The 21,523-nt window shown below is 33.9% G+C and overlaps 1 protein-coding gene across 3 annotated transcripts in view; it reads left to right on the forward strand.

Moving 5' to 3' along the window:
• LOC105324984 (leucine-rich repeat-containing G-protein coupled receptor 5-like) overlaps positions 1–18,595 on the forward strand; it is a 36,712-nt gene extending 18,117 nt beyond the window's left edge. For 2 of the 3 annotated variants that reach the window (XM_066083501.1, XM_066083502.1), the window contains 16 exons: positions 5,514–5,657; positions 6,237–6,308; positions 7,588–7,659; positions 8,409–8,477; positions 9,179–9,322; positions 10,334–10,474; positions 11,230–11,295; positions 11,399–11,542; positions 12,415–12,486; positions 12,605–12,791; positions 13,334–13,433; positions 15,555–15,716; positions 15,964–16,197; positions 16,324–16,503; positions 16,646–16,771; positions 16,862–18,595. In XM_066083501.1, coding sequence (XP_065939573.1) covers positions 5,514–5,657; positions 6,237–6,308; positions 7,588–7,659; positions 8,409–8,477; positions 9,179–9,322; positions 10,334–10,474; positions 11,230–11,295; positions 11,399–11,542; positions 12,415–12,486; positions 12,605–12,791; positions 13,334–13,433; positions 15,555–15,716; positions 15,964–16,197; positions 16,324–16,503; positions 16,646–16,771; positions 16,862–18,420 — 3,472 coding nt within the window. In that variant the 3' untranslated portion in view covers positions 18,421–18,595. 3 annotated transcript variants of the gene reach the window in all.
• The last annotated feature ends 2,928 nt before the right edge of the window (positions 18,596–21,523 follow it).

A 21,523-nucleotide genomic window follows, 5' to 3' on the forward strand; every position in this document is an offset into this window, starting at 1 on the left:
ATTTCCAAACCAATTGATGATGTAAAAAGGGATTATAGGGGACTATAATCTTAAACTTTTAATGTCCTGTATCTGAAAAAGCAAAACTCTTTATTAAACATTTCAAGGGATATTGAAAATCGTATGCATTATCTGAAAGGGAGTGGTTGAGGGGGAATTCTGAAATTTCATTGATATCTTAATCGTATCGTTTAAAAATTGAACGGAAGACCTACTCGTTACTCGTAACGAGATCGTATCTAGTTCTTCTTCTTCTTCTTTTTTTTTCTTACGGATTTTTGTGCACGCGATATCTCAGAAATAGCTTGACCGATTTGCACGAAATTTTCAGATCTTACCAACTATGTTCTGAACCTTATCGGAAATAATTTTGGTTGATGACGTCATTTCCGTTCTTGAGTTATTGGCATTTTAAGGATTTTTAGGGGGTTGGTTTGTCCAAGGGTGTTCTCCTAAACTACAAATGATATTGATTTCAAAATTTCAGGGATGATAGACAAAAGATTGTTAATCTGAACAAAACCATTCCTGTTTATTTAGCACAAGAAACACCGGAGCTCGGTAGGGCTTGAAATTTGAGATATGAAAAGCGTCGTGAATTTTTGTGCTTTTCTTTGTTTATCTCTTTTCTGGAAAATATTTTGATATAACATGTAATGTAAAAAAAGTTTAAATTTACAAGACCTTTTAGCTGATATCAAGAAAAAGGGGCTGGCGCCTTAAATTAGGGACCTATAGGGGTCTAAGGTCTTTAATCTATAGCTCCTCACCGAGGGATATTTCGTAATAAATTATAGAAGCAAATAAGTTTATCTTACAGTTATGAAGCCCAACAGTATAACGATTTTATCATGCGTTACGTAATTAGGGGTTTTTAGGGGTCAGAAGTCCAAAATTTTGATGCTCAATATCTCAAAATGGAGGAAAATTTTGATAAGCAATATTGAACAAAAGATGCTCAAAATATTGAGCTTAACAATAATCAACCATAATTTCTTTGTTATGCGGTCCTTAAAGGGACTTACACGGTCGGCCCCTAAAACAACCCTCTCCAGATATCTCGAGAACGGTACAGAATTTTTAAACACTTCTTGCACAAAATGTGTATGAATTGACTAGAACATTCTTATGACATCAAGAAAAGGGGGCTGACCCTTGAAATAAGGGGCGGAGGGGGCTCTAAAGTCTTTTAATGATAACTATTTACTGTGAAATATTTTGTGATATGTTATAGAAGCAATTATCTTTATTCTAACGGTATTCACCTATATATTGTAATCATTTACTCCTATGTTATGTTGTTAAGGATTTTAATGGACCAGACGTCCAAAACTGTGATCCTCAATATCTCAAAATAGAGGAAAATTCTGGAAAGCAGTATTAAACAAAAGATGCTCAAAATAATGTGCTTAACAATGTACAACCATGAAATATTTGTTATCTGGACCTTAAAAGGAGTATTAGGACCGGATATCAAAACGATTTTTCCCAGATATCTTAAAAACGGAAACCAATTTCTAAACTCTTATTAGCGGTACACAAAAATACCTTAAACTAGAATGAATGAAAAGGAGCTGATCCCTTAAATAAGGGGCATTAAAGGGATATATAGTTTTTCACCCAATACTCGTAGATCCCGCCTCCTTTTCCGGATACGTTTCGTTGACGCAGATCAAGAACAAGGTCATTCCATATTCTAAAAATCGGACGGAAGACCTCCTCGTTGCTCGCAACGAGATCGTGTCTAGTTATTTTTCTTTTTTTTTCTTACAAATTTTGTGTACGCGATTTCTCGGAAACTGCTCGACCGATTTACACGAAACTTTCAGATTTGATATATAGTGATCTGAACCTTATTGGAAATTTTTTTTACCGATGACGTCAGTTCCGGTTTTGATTTATTCACAATTTAACGATTTTCAGAGGGTCGGCTTGTCCAGGGGTAAACTCCTAAACGGTTTAAGATATTGATTTCAAAATTTCAGGGATTGTAGACAAAAGGTTGTAGATCTGACATGTGGTATATTTATTTTCCTGTGACCAAAAGCGCCGAAGGTCGCCCGAGCTCGAAAATTACGGTTAAAAAAGCGTCGTGATTTTTCGTGGTTTTCTTTCAATATCTCTTTCCTCGATAGTATTTTGTTATAACATGTAGAACAAAAAATCTTTATAATGTCAAGAGCTTTCATTTGAAATCAAGAAAGTGGGGCTGGCCCTTCAAATAAGGGGCTGAGGGGGCTCTAAAGTCTTTTCATGATAACTTTTTACTGTGAAATATTTTGTGATACGTTATAGAAGCAATTATGTTCATTCTAACGTTATTCACCTACACATGGCAATCATTTCCTCCTACCTTACGTCATTAGGGATTTTAAGGGGCCAGAAGTCCAAAACGTTGATCCTCAATATCTCAAAATGGAGGAAAATTTTGAAAAGCAATATTGAACAAAAGATGCTCAAAATATTGAGCTTAACATTCTGCAACCCTAATTTCTTTGTTATGCAGTCATTAAAGGGAGTTACAGGGTCGGCCCCTAAAACGACCCTTTAAAGATATCTCGAGAACGGTAAAAAATTTGTAATTACTTGTTGAACAAAATGTGTTTGAATTGACAAGAGCTGTCATTTGAAATCAAGAAAAGGGGCTGGCCCTTCAAATAAGGGGCTGAGGGGGCTCTAAAGTCTTTTAATGATAACTTTTTACTGTGAAATATTTTGTGATACGTTATAGAAGCAATTATGTTCATTCTAACGTTATTCAACTATACATGGCAATCATTTACTCCTATGTTATACAATTAGGGATTTTAAGGGGCCAGAAGTCCATCACTTTGATCCTCAATATCTCGAAATAGAGGAAAGTTCTGGAAAGCAGTATTTAACAAAAGATGCTCAAAATAATGTGCTGAACAATGTACAACCATATATTGTTTGTTATCTGGATCCTAAAATAAGTTTTAGGACCGGATATCAAAACGATTTTTCCCTGATATCTCAAAAACGGTAACCAATTTCTAAACACTTATTAGCGGTACACAAAAATACCTTTTAACTAAACTGAATGAAAAGGAGCTGATCCTTCAAATAAGGGACACCAAAGGGATGGATAGTCTTTCATCCATTACTCTTAGATCCCGCCTCCTTTTCCTGATACGTTTCGTTGACGAAGATCAAGAGTAAGGTCATTCCATATTCTAAAAATCGGACGGAAGACCTCCTCGTTGCTCGCAACGAGATCGTGTCTAGTTATTATTCTTTTTTTTTCTTACGCATTTTTGTGCACGCGAGTTCTCGGGAACGGCTTGGATGATTTTAATTAAACTTTCAGAACTAACATATATTGATCTGAACCTTATTGGAAATTTTTTACATTGATGACGTCATTTCCGTTTTAGAAATATTGACGTTTTTACGATTTTTAGAGTGTCGGCTTGTCCGGTGTTTTTCTCCTAAACTAAAACAGATATTTGATTCAAATTTTCAGGGTTTGTAGACCTATGTTTGTGGATATGACAGAAGCATTTTCATTGTTCTGTGACGAAAAACACCGAAGCTCTTCTGCGCTTAAAAATTGAGATAAAAAGCGTCATGATTTTTTTGTGGTTTTCTTTGAATATCTTTTTTCTCAAAAGTATTTTGTTAAGACTTATAGAACAAAAAAACTTTAAAAAGTCAAGATCTTTCATTTGACATTAGGGAAAAGGGGCTGGCCCTTTAAATTAAGGGCCGAAAGGGCTTTAAAGTATTCTAATAATATCTTTTTAATGTGAAATATTTTGTTATATACTTTATAGAAGCAATTATGTTCATCGTAACGTTATGTACCTATACATGACAGTTGTTTACTCCTTTTTTACGTATTTAGGGATTTTAAGGGGCCAGCAGTCCGAAATTTTGATCTTTTATATCTGAAAATGGAGAGAAATTTTGAAAAGCAATGTTGAACAAAAGATACTCCAAATAATGTCGTTAACAATTTGCAACCATAATTTTTTTGTTATCCGGTCCCGAAAAGGAGTTATAGGGTCGGCCCTTAAAAGGATCTCTTCCAGACATCTCGAGAACGGTACATAATTTCTACATACTTTTTGAACAAAATGTGTTTAAAATGGACAAGAGCTTTCTTTTTATATCCCGAAAAAGGGGCTGGCTATTCAAATTAGGAGCCGATAGAGTTCTAAAGTCTTTTAATCATAACCTTTAATTGTGAAATATTTTGTAATACATTACGGAAGCAATTATGTTAATCGAAATGTTATGTACCTATACATGAAAATTGTTTACTCCTATGTTATGTAATAAGGGATTTTAAGGGGTCAAAAGTCCGAACTTATCATCAACGTCCCAAAATTTAAAAAAAGCAATTTTAAGGAGCAATATTGAACAAAATACGCTAAAAAATGTGATTAACAATCTGCAACCAAAACTTGTTTGTTATCAGTTCCCACGATCTCTTCCAGATAAATCAAGAACGGTTACAAATAACTTTTTACACAAAATGTATCGAAATCAAAAGACCTCTTATTTGATATGAAATAAAATGTGGCTGGTCCCTAAATTGGGGATCCAACGGGGTGTATAATCCTTCATCCATCGCTCTTTTAGATCACATCTGCATTTCCTTATATGTTTCGTTGATGAAGATAAAAGGCAAAGTCATTTCCTCTTCTAAAAATCGGACGGAAGACCTCCTCGTTGCTCGCAACGAGATCGTGTCTAGTTATTATTATTTTTTTTAATTTACAATATACGAAAATTCAAATAGTTTTATTTTCAAAACATAATATTAAAAGATTTGGAGGGTGTGGTTAATTTGATATTAAATGTTTCATCATTGAGATGATATTGATTTTAATGAATGAAAATGTTTGAATTGGGGTAAGCTTTCTATTTTTTTCCAAACGATTTAAACATTTTTTCAATCATATGCTAGTTATTATCATTTAAATGTATCATTTCATCTTAATTTTCAGAAGATTAAATATCAAGAAAACAGAAGATACTTCTTCTTGGTTAAATTTCCGTCTTGAGCGGTGGAATAAATTTTTAGAAAACGTTTTACTATCAATCCTGATCTTGTTTGTTTCATGAAATTAATGTTGAAGCTTGAACTTATTTCTGCAAAAGAGTCTAACGTTTGTAGTATACCATCTATAATGATGCTAACCCAATTTTTTTTAGAGATGTATCATCAGCACGATGGGATATCTTACACTCTTTACCATCAATGTTAATTCCGTTGATTTCTTTATTATTTCGAATTACAATGCCTAAAATGCCTATACAATATTGTTGAAGCAGAATTTATTTTAAACAGAACCCCTTATGAATGTTACTGCACGCTACGTTTTTGGATGAGCAGGATGAATTAATCAAATTATTTAAAAACATAAATGATTTTGTTTTGTATGACAACCTACATGCAACACATACCGGTAACTATAAGATTGTATCTGTGTTGTCTTGTGTGGTAAAATGACACATAACGATGCGACTATATCTGTGTTGTCAAGGTTTTTGGATGCCAACAAGATCACCTCTATATCCAGCGACTCTTTCCTGGGCCTTTATGGACTGCTGTTCTTAAGACTAGATGCTAACAATCTGACAGAGATCCCGAGGGAAGCTCTCGCCAAGCTACAAAGACTGCAAGCGCTGTGAGTCTGATAAATTTGTGTGTTTCTTTCCCCTCAACAGTATTATGATATGCAAAGACTTAAAATTTAGTTTTTTTCTTTATCACTATTTTCTCTCTCTCTTTCCTTCTGCGGTTCCTACACCTTCTGAAACAGATATGCAAAATAGTTGCAGCGTATGGCAAAAGAAACTATGAAATGGATTGATAGCTTTAAAATAGATTTATGCCTTTCTTTTATGGGTGCTAATTTAAGCATGTAATGGGAGAATTATCACAACACAAAGAGTAGAACATGCTTTAATTCGTTATTAATCATACTGTTCACAGAAGAAGGAAAAAGATAAAAATTATTTTAACCAAGAAAAAACACTCGAAATAACACAGTCGATTGTAGGAAAAAATAAATCCTATAGCAGCATAATCAATAACATTCATTCCTGAAAAAGGAAATGCTGACGACTAAATATAATCTCTCTCTCTCTCTCTCTCTCTCTCTCCATGTTATTTGAGAATATTGATAATAAAAGTACTTTATTATTAAAGCCATCATCAACAGTATAGCTTGTGACGTTATTTATCAGATTTTGTTTTCTTTCAGAGATATTTCTGTCAATAAAATCCAACAGATTGAGGACTTTGCGTTTGCCAACAATACCTACCTGAGTTCATTGTAAGTAATTATATCATAAACAAGTTGATTTAAATTGTAATATGATAAGAATAAAAGAAGATATGGTTAAAAACCCTGATGCCGAAAATAACTTTATTTAACTGACAAATCATTTAAAATAGAAATTAAGTCTGCAGGCTTCTGCTTTGTGCGAAAAAAAGAAGAAAAATGTTGTTTTTTTTCGCTTTGTGATTGAGATGTTATAAACGTTGACAACCTTTCAAGAGATATTATAATGTTTTTATTTTGTGTGCATTTTGTGCTCTCTCTTATAAAACCATATTTAGTTCATCATAAAGATTCGCAAATTGAAATTTTATAAATTCAGTTTGTTTTTTGGGGAGCTTTGAGGTCAAAGTGGAATACTTCCTAGTTTAGACAATTAGTGTTTTCTCCCACTTTTATATTTTGACAATTAGTTGAAGTGAAAAAAAACATTAAAAAAGATGAAACCTGAAATAATACACTGATACAACCATTCAACACGTGACAGTCTTAGAACTGTACACCAGTATATTGGTAAATTACACACCTATTCTCCATGTAAGGCAATACACGGTTTGAGAATAAAAGTGGAAAGCAGTAACCGCTCCCTGGTATTTCCATGGAAACGGACGCACTCACAATTTTGAAGGATAAGATTTTTTTTTTCAAAATGTGTTGAAATCATATGTTAATCTACTAATGAATGATGAAAAAAAATGAAAATATTAAACGATATATCAATTAACACGATCAAGAATAGCATTTCACATCTAGAGTGGTTTGCATATCGAATCAATCAGCAATAAATCAATTATAATAAAGAATCTCGCGGTATGGGCCATTTTGTCAACATTCGCGACGATTATAATACTAATCTATTACAAATCACTTCCGATATTTTTCTCTCGTCGTGTATTTGTATGGTTAATCTGAGAAAGCATGTTTGGTTTAATTGGTTCGAGGTATCTTACGGTACTAAAACCGTATCATCCCTGAATGCAGACACACCTCATTGGTTGTTGGTTTTTTTTTTACCACTATAGCATTGTTAGAGTTTAAGTTTTAAAAGATACAGAAAGAATCTTAAAGAATATATATAATTACAACAAAGGCATAACAACGGGCATTTTACACTTGCAAATGTTTTGCCTTTGATAAAACTATACATATGTATTCAAGGAAATCGCAAACAGCAAACGGCGTCACGTGACCTACCCAAATTTATATTTTTCCTTAGAGAAAAGATTTCATATTGCTTAATAATATGCTAGTTAATGATATTTCCTCTATACAGAGCCATCCATGACAACAGGATTTCTGTGATCCGAGACCATGCATTTGAAGGACTAAACGTACTGACAAGTCTGTGAGTATACTGTGGGAAGAAAACACAGGGACTTGCTTTTGTAATAAAAGTTCTCTTTATAGTATAGGATGAACTTTCATTGTAGAAATTAGCGCTTGTTCAAGGAGACGTGTCATGTACTTCTCTGTGTCTAAAGCAATCGCAACTTCTCGGGCCTTTCCGCCACAGCTCAGAATTAAACACCTCGAATGTATTAACATTAACGGATGTTAGAATTTTATAAAAAAAAAAAAATGGAGCCGTATCCCATTAAAATAAGTATCGGCGAGACAGCCCTGTATATCGCTTCTGTGTTATATTTTAATGGAGTCTTGCTCACTTCTCAACAGATCGTAAAACGTGTTGCATTTATATCAAGTTTTATAAAAAAAAAAAAAAAAAAAAAAAAAAAAAAAAAAAAAGGGGGGGGGGGGGTGTCATGCATTCGAGGAATTTTTCCGAGCTCTGCCAGGTTGCGATTGGTGTCAAAAAGTGTTTAATATCTGACAAAAGGAATTTTTTTTTTAAATCCAACATGATTATTTCAAAAGCAAGTTTGAGATAAGGTGATGCCAGTATTGGATTTCTCTCTACATTTAAAAAAAGGCGATACTCGTGATAGATGGCTTTAGACTGTAATTGATTGATAATCTGAAAGAAAATCGTATTCTTCATGTGTTAAATTTGTGAAGATAAAAAGGAAAGTAATCGATTTCATCAAATCTGAATACGGCTTTATGTTAACGCTTGCGATATTCCTGTTTTGACAGAGAACTACAAAGGAACCGTCTCTCCCATGTCCCCCCGGGAATAATGACCCTCCCAGACCTTATGGACTTGTAAGTTCGCTGTGCCTCAAGTGTCTCTGTTTAATTTAAGTGCTCTTCTTTTATACTTTTTTTTTGGTAATGCCAATTAAACATGTTTTGTACGATCAGACTTAGGTAGAAGCAGATACACGTGACACATGACAGTAAAACACGTTTATAACGAAGTGCAAGGGACGGGCCATATTGCTTCGTTTTAAGCATAATTCGTTACATCATTCAAATTTACAACACTAGAAAAAATAAAGGGGAGTGAAAATCATTCACTTCGCTGTAAGCGTCAATTCTTTATAAGCGTTTTCGCTATAATCATGTTTTACTGTAATAATTTGACCAATATGAAAAAGAGAAAAAATAGCATATTTGGAGACGTATTTAGACTACAGTAGTCGATACTAGAGAGGAACACGAATAGATAGCCCGTTGCAATAAAGAGTCTGGTGATACACTCGGAAATTAGATTTCGGTCTAAGACAAATTAACCCAATAACTTTCCTGCTCCTGTTAACTACGTGATATTTCTCCTGAACCAAATCTACAGTAACATGATGGATGTGAATAACGTCACCCGTCTTTGTTTTGATTAATTCTTGCAATGACGTTCTATACGCAATATGGACAAATATTTACTGCATGTATGCCCTGTTTATTTCCTTGTTTTTAATTACTATAATGACGTAATGTTATTTTCTCTCTATCTCTCTCTTTGACAGGAATCTGGAAAACAACCGAATTCAATTCATTCCCAGCAACGTTTTTGCGTTGAATAAAAAACTTCGGGATATCAAGCTACGAGGCAATCCAATTTTATCGTTTGGAATCAACGCTTTCCAGGGCCTTCCTTATTTACGAGAATTGTATGATTTTCTTTTATATGTGCAAAACCAGATATTTATTCTCATTTTTATATCTTTTTTATTCATAGTTTCATCCCCGATAAGTAATCTATATCTTTGTTGTATGATTGATCGCATCATGAAAGTGGCTGCAAAACATTTCTTGAACTATTTTTTTCATCTCCAGACACATCTATATACCTAATGTATTTCTTTGGCTTCCAAAATTGACAGTCTTTCTTTTCAAAGTATATGTATACCGGTTTTTATTTTTATTTTTTTTTGTCCATTTCCTTGTATGTTTGGTGGTGATTAAGTTATATATGATATTAATATTTTGAATTCACTATTGATTACGTCTCATGACCTATAATACACTAAATAGAGTTACATGTACCTTGGTCTAGTAAAGGACGCGATTTATCAAAAAAAGTCATAAAATAATCCATATACAAATGTAGTTAGTATTTATAAGGTGATTTTCCAATATACATGTATTCTAATAATGTATAATTCTTTTTATATTTAATGTTTTATGGTGACTTTCGAACGATGAAAAGATTCTTGTGCCATACTAGTATTTACATCAAATTGAATGCGAAAAGTGACCTTTCTGTGCCCATTAATAAAATGTTCACCTGACGTTCAAAAGCGTTCTGCTTGCATTATGATAAATTTTTTTTTGTTAAGTGTGTTGCTTCCTTGAATGGGAAACGATATATAACGTATAAAAACTGCATCTGATACCCACGCTGTGTTAGCGACCAATATCGATCACGTGCTTTCGCCGTGTCGTTATAGACACTGCAAACTGAAGGGGCCTATTTGTAACGACTAATAACCAAATTGGATACGTTTTTATTTCAAAAGTCAAGATAACTCATTTCCAATGGTAAAAACCCGAAATGAACGCTCATTACCACTGTTATCGAGAAACAAGAAAAGCCATTAACGGTTCGTTTCAGCATCTCTAATTAAGTAAAACACAAGGAAAATAAATCAGCTTGTGAGATCCTGTCTTTCTGTATTTAGAACAATATCGGAAGCCCGCGACCTGGAACATTTTCCTAACGTATCTGGATGTCGCAGTCTGGAACTGCTCAGACTAGATAGGGCGAGCATAGCAGAGGTGCCCGGGGAACTGTGTATGACACTCCCAAATCTGAACACATTGTGAGTACGAGTAGCTTCACACCGGCTGATCTTTTACTGACTAGTTTAAAAGTAATTATTTGGCATGCAATGTGTATACACTATGGCACAGTACATTACACAATGACAATTCTAAATATTCAGAAATCAATCGAAATTTTTGTTTTACAAATTGTCTAGATTGATAACAATTTCAATCAGAACAAATGCAAAGAAGGTATGTGGATAAGGTGTGTAAAATGCTTACTAGTATATATCGACGGATAAGCTACTGGACAATTAAAATAACACCAAATCTGATAATTCTTTTAAAAATAATTTAAATATTGTCATTTTTAGAACTTCAATGCCTTTTATTTTATAGAGTCGGTCTGTGCTCCATATTTTTGCCATAGTCTTAATAAGGTCTAATGGAAAAACGAACTTATTTTAACTAACAAAAACGTGGAGAGCTGGTCAACTTTACATTTAAAAATATCATTTTGTATCATAGCAAGTGAACGTTTAAAAAACAATATTTCAAATCCTTAAATTTGTGTCCATAGTCGGATATAGCACTTAAACAATACAATGTGTTGTGACTGAAATGACTCGGTGGTTAGAACACCCAGACATTATGTATATTTTTTCTTATCGTTTGTTAAAATATTGAAACTTTATAAAGTTAGAAATTGGCTTTTTCGAACTTGTATTATAACATTATCAAATGTTATACCCCCGGTAATACTTCTTTAAGAGAAAAAAAAACGAATGAGTTTTTATTTTTTCATTTTCAGAGACCTGCATTCCAATAAGATAACAAAGATTCCAGATTTGGAACACTGTAACAATCTGAAACAATTGTAAGTTACCAATTACCAAGTGCGACTTGCTTGTAAACATAAGGTCAGTGCAAGTCGCAAGCATGTTTCAAAACGATATATGTATATTTAATTTTTATTATAGAAACCTGGGCAACAACATGATAACTTCACTGGAAGGCTGTCCGTTTGTTAACGCTACTCGCCTACAGGATCTGACCTTGTCCCATAACTACATTCCCTACATTGGAAGTGGGGCATTCAAAGGTCTGCGGAAATTAGAGTACTTGTAAGTTGACGTTATAGAGGACTCATAAAAAACAAGTGGGTGTCGGCATACATCACGCTCCGTCTTTGTGTGGTATTTTGGTCTGTAAAATCGTGAAACATTAATGTAGAAGTTCCCTCTGCAAACAGTTTGTAAATGTCTTTGATTGCATTACATCACTACTCGAAAGACTTTAAAAAATATGTTCACCGGTATTGTGGGGTTTTTTTTTTTGCTGTTGTATAAAACGATAGTAATCGGCAAATGATACTTATGTAATAGTGATTAGAATAAATGTCTACATCGTTCCAAAATTGGAAGCAATCTCTAAAAACATTTAATGATAGTCTTTTTTAAAAATCTATTTTTTTTCTTATTACTTGTAAATCCCTGGGGCGTAAGATCTCCTTTGTCGATATAATCATCGAAAATGCAATTCAACGTATTTAATCGAATTAGTTGGTTAGGGATTCTGTTTTTTTTTTTGTTATTACGTTGAAATTACAGAGCTTGTTCAGTAATAGGTATTTTGTTTTGATTAATTAAGGGGACTGGATGGTGCGACCATTTATAGACTGTTTTGGTCTCTTTTAGAATGAGAACTTTGTATAAAGATAGAGGAAACTATTCAAATTTCAAGCATAAATTATAAGAAATTTTTCATTCCCCCGAAAAATGTTTGTTCATTTATTATTTTAAAGTAGGTATATATATGAAGGTTAATCTGTTCACTACCCCGCCTCCTTAAGAAGTATCCGTAATTTTACTAGAGGTAAAAAAAAAAATTGATATCTTGAATATTATCTGAAAAAAAGAATGATAAAACTAAGATGGATGATTATCAATAAATTATTACTTAAGTTTAAGGATTGTATCCAATGTTTTTTTTTCAGAGATTTGCAGTTCAATGAAATAGAAGGAATAGATGATGACGCTTTCAAATCTTTAGAATCACTCATTGACTTGTAAGTAATGTGAAAACCTCACTAGATCATAAATATGGAAAAATAAAGAACAAAACTCACATTTCAAATCTGTACGGCATCCGAAGCAAATTCAATTACCGATAATACTGAATTACAGAAATCTGGCCGAGAACAACTTTCAGAGGCTTCCAACAACGGGGTTAAAGAGACTCAAGTTCTTGAAGACGTTCCACAACACAAACCTTCAGGATCGGATTGATCCGGAAAACCTTCCTAATATCCAAAACCTGGTGTTATCCTATGCTTACCATTGCTGTAGTTTTATCAACTCGCGAAAGGCTGATGTAAGTCTCAGAGTGAATTTCGAAAGTGTCTAAAAGAAACCAAAATTGTTAAATGTCAGGGATTTTTTAAATGTAAACCACACCTATGTTAGATCATAAATAAATGCTAAATAAATGCTTCTCTCTCTCTCTCTCTCTCTCTCTCTCTCTCTCTCTCTCTCTCTCTCTCTCTCTCTCTCTGTCTGTGTGTGTATTTTCGAAATTGTGAAATTGTTATGGAGTAATAATGTTCTTAACATTTTTGGTACACAATTTAAGTTAGATCTACGTACGCCAGCTCGCGGCACTAGTTCTAGCTTATGTATCAAAAATGTATTTCCCATCAGGAATTCCTTGTGCTTAAAAAATTAACAAGTCATAATATATTGTAGTTAATTGTTAAAGCTAGTTAGCTTTGCATTATTGCGCTGGTGAATTGTGCGTCCCATTGTTAACACAACAATTTTGGTGATACAGAAAGGCATAAATGTTTTTCTGATGATGGTAACTATACAAGACATGATTTTGCATACATGTCATGGAATTTCTAAATCTTGTTTTAGGGAGGGTCTAAGGTTTCAGTAGATGAGGAGGTGATTTGGTTGAACAATCCAAACAAGACGGATCTCAGCCTCTGGAATCATCAGACGTTATTCGGTCTTGGTAGGGAAATGTTTACTATAGTTTAAATATTATCATGGTAGGTAAATGTTTACTATAGTTTTAATATCATCATGGTAGGGAAATGTTTGCTATAGTTTTAATATTATCATGGTGGGGAAATATTTACTATAGTTTTAATATTATCATGGTAGGGAAATGTTTAATATAGTTTTAATGTTACATATATCATGGTAGGGAAATGTTTACTATAGTTTTAATATTATCATGGTAGATAAATGTTTATACTATAGTTTCAATATTAAATGTATCATGGTAGGTAAATGTTTACTATAGTTTTAGTATTATCATGGTAGGTAAATGTTTACTATAGTTTTTGTATTATCATGTTAGGTAAATGTTTACTATAGTTTTAATATTACATGTATCATGGTAGATAAATGTTTACTATAGTTTTAATATTACATGTATCATGGTAGATAAATGTTTACTATAGTTTGAATATTATCAAGGTAGGTAAATGTTTACTATAGTGTTAATATTATCATGGTAGGGAAATATTTACGATAGTTTTTAATATTATCATGGTAGGGAAATGTTTCCTATAGTGTTAATATTATCATGGTAGGGAAATATTTACTATAGTTTTAATATCATTATGGTAGGGAAATGTTTCCTATAGTTTTTTATATTATCATGGTAGGGAAATATTTACTATAGTTTTTAATATTATCATGGTAGGGAAATATTTACTATTAGTTTTTAATATTATCATGGTAGGTAAATGTTTACTATAGGGTTAATATTATCATGGTAGGGAAATATTTACTATAGTGTTAATATTATCATGGTAGGGAAATATTTACTATAGTTTGAATATTATCATGGTAGGTGAATGTTAACTATAGTTTAAATATTATCATGGTAGGTAAATGTTTACTATAGTGTTAATATTATCATGTTAGGGAAATGTTTCCTATAGTTTTAATATTATCATGGTAGGGAAATGTTTCCTATAGTTTTAATATTATTATGGTAGGGAAATGTTTACTATAGTTTTAATATCATCATGGTAGGGAAATATTTACTATAGTTTTAATATTTTTATGGTAGGTAAATGTTTACTATAGTTTTAATATTTATTATCATGATAGGGAAATGTTTACTATAGTTTTAATATTATTATGGTAGGTAAATGTTTACTATAGTTTTAATATTTATTATTGTTATACTTTCATGTTAAATACTGAAATCTGATTGGTTAAGACGCAGTTAATAATATTTACTATTACCCTCAGCGTTAGCAACGCACTTGGCAACGGGTAACATTAAAAAATGTTACATGCGCGAAAATTATGCGCGTACGGTTCGCTGTAGAATTCACGTTATTCCTATATAAAATCAGTAAAATTTTCTTAAAAATTTTTAAAAAGACATTCAGTATAACAAAATAAATAGTGCCTGTTTGGGAGGATAACAGTTGAAATTGACACCCCTCGAAAACCATTGTCAACCTCCGCTTCGCGTCGGTTGACAATGGTTTTCTCGGGGTGTCAATTTCAACTGTTACCCTCCCAAACAGGCACTATTTATATATTATGATAGGGAAATGTTAACTATAGTTTTAATATTGCATGTATCTTTACTATAGTTTTAATATTACATGTATTATGGTAGGGAAATGTTTCTTATAGTTTTAATACTACATGAATCATGGTAAGGAAATATTTACTTTAGTTTTAATATTACATGTATCATTGTAGGGAAACCAGTAACATGACGCATGTTTTAAAAAAGTTTATGGTCTTTTTGCTTAATTCTTCGATCTTATAGCACCTATACGGTCTACAAGCTTGACGGTAAAAAATATATGAAAGTTTAACAAATATTTTAAAAAAAACCCCATAAAGTCCCCATTTTAGACAACTTTTCTTGGCACTGTCAAAATTCTGGATAAATGATACCTAAAAAACACAAGAAATTCTTACCTATAAACATAGAAAGAATAATTTACCGTGACTTGGCTACACCGGGTCCGTATGACATCTGTCATTTTAACAATATAACATATTAACTACTATTAATAAACAAAGTTAACTTAACCCGAAGCTAAGAACAATTTTGAGAAAATCCAAAGCCAAGAACATTTTTTTTTCATTCTAGAAAACCAAACATTTGACGATTTTCTTGATTTTGGAGACTACGACTTGAAACTGCCGTCTTTCGTATCGGAAATCAATATCCCCAATGTCCCTGTTCACGAGACGATTCACGCAGATTCTCTGGCACGGGTCCAACCACCCATCAAATGTGAACCTGTACCAGGTATGTCTTGAACATTTCTCAGGTATTAGAAAAATTTCAGTACATTATATGTATAATATTATGTGTAATACCACTCGCTTTTTCATAAGTAAAAACTTCAGTACATTATAACAATACACTCGCATTTTTGTCAGTTGTTCAAATTGTTGGCTTTTGGAGCTATAAATTACAATGATATGAATTCTAGCAATTAATGTATCGTAGCAGTAAAAGAAGTAAATTAAAATGTCTTGTTGTGTTGTGTTAGGACCATTTCTACCCTGTGATGACCTATTCGGCTGGTGGTCCCTGCGTTGCGGGGTCTGGATAGTGTTCCTGTTGGCTGTCGTTGGTAACGGGATAGTTCTGTTCGTGTCCATCACGGCCCGGTCCAAACTATCCATGGATGTCCCCAGGTTTTTGATTTGCAACCTGGCATGCGCAGACTTCATGATGGGTGCTTATCTTGGGATTTTAGCCATTCTTGACGCGTCGACCTTAGGTATGATTTTTTTCTTTCGTAATATAATTATCTATGCCATTGACTTAGTAGTGCTTAATTGGAAATGGAAATATCTACGATTCAACAATGTAGGAAAAACAATAGATATTCAAAATTGTGTTTTAGATGAATTTCAGTTCTACGCTATAAAATGGCAGCGGAGTGGGGGGTGTCTCACGGCGGGGTTCCTGGGTATCGTCTCCAGTATGCTGAGCGTGTACACCTTAACTGTCATCACAGTGGAGAGGTTCTATGCCATATCTAATGCAATGCAGCTCAACAAACGAATAAGACTCAAACAAGCAGGTACTTATTCATTGAAATCAATGAGAGAGAGAGAGAGATAGAGAGAGAGAGAGAGAGATTTTTAAGGGATTTAATCTTTAATATAATAACCAGTATATACTTTCGTGATCTTTCTGGATACCTTAAATTGTCTACTTGAAAGGAATAATAATGACATTTGGATGGGTGTTCTCCATTACCAACGCAAGTCTGCCTTATTTTGGAATCAGCGACTACAGGAAGTTTGCAATCTGCCTTCCATTTGAGACATCAGACAGGGCATCATTAGGTAATATCCCTCATAATAACAATTTCCAGTTTTATCAACATCTTCATTCATTCATGGAAATGCCAATAGAAATGCTCTTGTTCATTGTAGCGTACGTGTGTTTTCTGATGCTGTTCAATGCTGTGTCGTTCGTCGTCATCGTTATATGCTACATCAAAATGTACTGCTCAATACTGGGATCCAACGCTTGGAATTCGAAGGATTTCCGCATTGCTAAGCGGATGGCCATTCTTGTCTTTACCGACTTTCTCTGCTGGGCGCCTATCATTTTCTTTTCCATCACCGCAGCCTTTGGGAAAAATCTGGTTGGACTGAACGAAGCCAAAGTTCTGACTATTTTTGTGTTGCCTTTGAACAGCTGTGCAAATCCGTTTTTGTACGCAATCTTCACGAAACAATTCAAAAGGGATTGTGTAAAATTATGTAGGAGGATTGAAGAATCCTCTTTGACTCGCAGTTTTTCAAATTTGAACAGTCGAAGGGTCTCGTTAGGGGGATCTTCTTGGAGAAATTCTCAAATGCATGGACCTTCGTTCCATACAGAAAAACGGAGCAGCATAACAAACTCGGTGTCCGGTGGAAGTATGGGCGGAGGTCCAAACCAAGAACTACAAGAGACCAGCAGTAGTCTGTTGGACAACAACGAAAAAAAGAAGCGCAGTATTCCAGAAAGCAAACGTCAGTTTGAGCTCAGTAGGTCACCGGAACTGAAAACCGGAAATGGTGTAATCCCCGCATATCGAACTTCCGGGCGAGAATCGGGCCAGAAAACGGTTCCGATTGACTCTAAACCGGAAACAGCTATCGTCATTCACTTGAATGACGAAAGTGAAATCTTGCAAGTTCATACCAAAGAAAGTGGGAAATGCAAGAAAGGTCCTGGTGGTAAATTTCATCCTAAACGGTTGCATTCATGTGCGACTCAGATAACGACAATTGAAGATAAGAATTTGTCCTCGGACGAGGAAGAGATGTTACTACGGCAGGTGTCTGATGTGCCAAAACGTGCTTTTAACGAAAACTTTAAGAAACGCAAAGTGAAGAACGATACCTTGGGCTTAAAATCATTGACAATTAAACAACATGGGCAATCGGCGCCTAATGTCCAAATGCCCGAAAGTAAAGGTGTTCTTATTTTACCGCCTGCAAAGGGAACTGACAAAACTTCGCATATAAACGAGTGGCGAAAATCGTCCCATCTAAATCAAATGTGGAGTAATTCTTTGGATATGGACCAAAAATTCCCATCGTATAAATCAAATAGTTTAGTAGACTTGACTTTTGCAAGAAAGGGATTCGAAGGATCACCATGTAAAAGGCGGAGCTTATCGTCTCACTATGAAGGGTATCTGTGGTTGAAGAACAGCAATAGGGATTCGGCCTACGAGGACGAGGAGGAGATGATAGAGTATAATACTTGCAAGACTTTCACGATGAATCACTCGAAGCCAGTGACTCCTAAACACGCGTCAGCATCACAGTTCTCGGATGACAGACACGAACTTCAAACTTGTGAGAAAAGGCAAACAGTTGCTGACATCTGTCAGTCAAATGCCAGTGAGCGAAGCCATTTGCTCTCTGTATCCAATACGTGTTCACCGAGGCGAGATGTGTGTGACAGAGAGAGCGGGTTCAGCTCGGAAGCATAATATTTATAAGACTTACTTGAGAGAATGGAAGATTGGAAGTATAAGGTTGTTTGAGAGTTTGCAAGTTCAGAGAAATGATACAGAGTATAAATTGTTGTGGTTGACTGTAAAGTATGTAATCGTGTATTCTAATGCCTTTCAAAATAAAAGATTAAACGTGAGGATCACATTAACAGCAGACTGTTTATATATCAGACTGTGTTGTTTGCCTTAATCTTTGTTTTTTGCCATCGCTGTGTTGTTTTAATGATGTTAATAAGATTAAAATCACATGTAATGTGGTTTCAGTAATCACCGCCCATACACAACACCACCACAACAAATGTGCGTGGTAAAAAAAAACATTTGTTTTAATTGAAATTAGCAAGCTTTATCTGATTTCTTTGAAATTAGGTAGTGTGGGTTTAGACTTTGAGCGAAGATAAAGATGATAGACTTGGGAACACAGAAAAAGAGCACAATAATTGTCATGGCACCATTGATGCCAGTAATTATCAAAACAGAAATAAAACAGTTCAAGGTATCATGGTAAAATACATATTGATTAGCTAGGTCCAGCTAGATTTTTTTTAAAGTTTTAATTCTCGAGCAGGCACTCGTATCCTTTTTGTGTTTAAGTAGCTGATGAAATAGCAATGTCAGCAAACCTTAAGCAGCCTTTGATTTCTTTGATGTCAATTATATTTATGAGTCTAAGTAGTTAATAAAGAAAACACAGTGTTAGCAAACCCTTTAAGGTTTCATTGACAGGAAATTTCGAGGGACTGAAATAGCACAGCAATTATACTGGTAAACGTACGACTAGCAAAAGGTTTTATCCAGTTTGTAGGAACTTGCAATACCAGTTCTCAATCTCAAACTGATTAGCATGTCTAATTTTGAAAAGTGTTAATAGTTTAAATATACGTTAATTTGAAGGTAGTTTACACGATGATCGAATTGCAAATATACCAGTTAAGTGAAACTATACAATACACAATGTGTTCAACTTACAATGCAATACAAGATGACCAGGGACCACCTCGCTCACCTGAGCAACAATAGCTATAACTGCGATTAGATGAGCATAATAGTATCAAATTCAAAATACCTTTACAATTAAATCAATAGATTTTAAAAATCTGCCAAATTTTATCCACATACTAACCCCTTGGCTTTTGTTGTTTTCGATTTTTCTCTATTCCTATAATCCCCCCCCCCTTTTTGTGGTTCCCTTTTTCTCCACAAAAAAAAAATCATGATCAAACTTCAATCTGCACAATCGATGCTTTCACACAAGTTTGAACTTTTTTTTTAGCAAGCCCCGAATTTGCCTAGGTTTTATGATTTACTGTACCAGTTATCGGCTTCGTGATAATAACATAGTAAAATCCTTGTACATGTTGATTTTATATTCTGCAAAGTGTTGATTGAATTATGTCCCTTGCGGGGTCAGCCTATAGGTCGTAGGGGTTATTATACATAAATTAAACTCATAATATTATTCTTTTATCAACATACGGTAATACACACAATCGTACGCTAATCAATGCATAATTATACAATCAGGCGTTCAACTGCGCCTTGAATCTCTCGGAATTTATTGAGTTCCTTTTGTTTATAAATGTTATATGTATTGATATTATATGTCAAATCAAAGAAGGGATATAATAAATTATTACGCATATTCTAATTTTAACTTATTACGTCACTTCCCCCACAGCTGAAAGTGCAAAGATGTAAATCAGCGGTAAACAATGATCGTTAAAGCTCATGTTTAAAACATATTGAAGAAAGTTTTCAAGCAAACTGACTTTTCTTTATTAGAAACAGACGACTGAATTAAAAAATCTCGGATATTCGTGTGCTATAGACCCGAACCCTCAGATTAGCCGATAACTGGTCTTAGCCGATAGGCCTAACTGGTACAGAACCAGTATAGCAGACTGGTACAAAAATACATCAAAAAGCGGGCCTAAACAAAGAGTGTGTTAAAATTTCAAACATCTGTGATGAATAGTTGCTGAAAAATCTTTGAAGAAATTACAACTGAAAATTTAGGCTTAAAAAATACAAAGCCATTATTTAACAAGAAGTTGACATCCAAATAATACAAAAATAGATCCCACCTTATGACATGCCTATAGTCTGTCCCAAGTTATTGCTTCCATCGCTTTTTGATGATTTTTAATAAAATTACACATACATGTGAAAGAAATACAGTTGAAATCGTTAAAAGGGAATATATCCAAGATATTTTCATTGATCAATATTATCCCTTTCCACTCAGAAAAATTCACAGGAACGAAAACAGATTCCTTACGGAGATTTATAATGGGGAATGTTTACATCTTTTCTCCATTCGGAGTACACTCGGAATACATCGCGCAATTTTTTAACGTTATCATCCGGGCTTATTAATGGCTGTTGCAATGCAAAATCTCCGTAGACTTTCAATTTCGGGATGTGTATTGAAACATGAAGCGGTAGAGGGGGCGTTTCAAAACAGATAATCTGGACATTTTTTATATTAGTGGATGAACGTAGTTTGAGCACAAAGGTATTTTATACTATTATTGAAATATCAAGCAAAAAGTGGTGGAAGCAAAAACTCGGGACAAAGTATAAACAAAGAGTGTGTTAACATTTCAACCATCTGCTATAAATAGTTGCCGAGAAATCTTTGACAAAAAATGTTTTAAACTTTAGGCAAAAATAAATAAAGTTGTCATTTACCAGGAAGTTGACGTCCGATTGGTATAAAAATAGATTCTACCATATGAAATGCATAATCAAAGAGTGTGTTAAAATCTAAAGCACCTGTGATGAATAGTGTCTGAGAAATTTTTGACAAAAATTTGTTTGAAAATTTATGCTAAAAATAAAGTAAGTTGTCGCTTAGAAGACAAGAAGTTGACATCCGATTGGTACAAAATAGCTGCCAACATATGACTTGCCCAAGTCTCTTAAAATTTCAAGAACCTGCGATGAATATTTGCTTAGGAATATGTGACAGAAATTTTGTTACATGTATACAGATGGATGGACGGAAAAACACAAGGGTAAACAAGAGGTCCATGGGCCACATTGCTCACCGGAGCAACAATAGCCATTATAAAATCAC

Source organism: Magallana gigas, chromosome 5 (genome assembly GCF_963853765.1).
Source record: "Magallana gigas chromosome 5, xbMagGiga1.1, whole genome shotgun sequence".
In the NCBI taxonomy this organism is placed as follows: domain Eukaryota; kingdom Metazoa; phylum Mollusca; class Bivalvia; order Ostreida; family Ostreidae; genus Magallana; species Magallana gigas.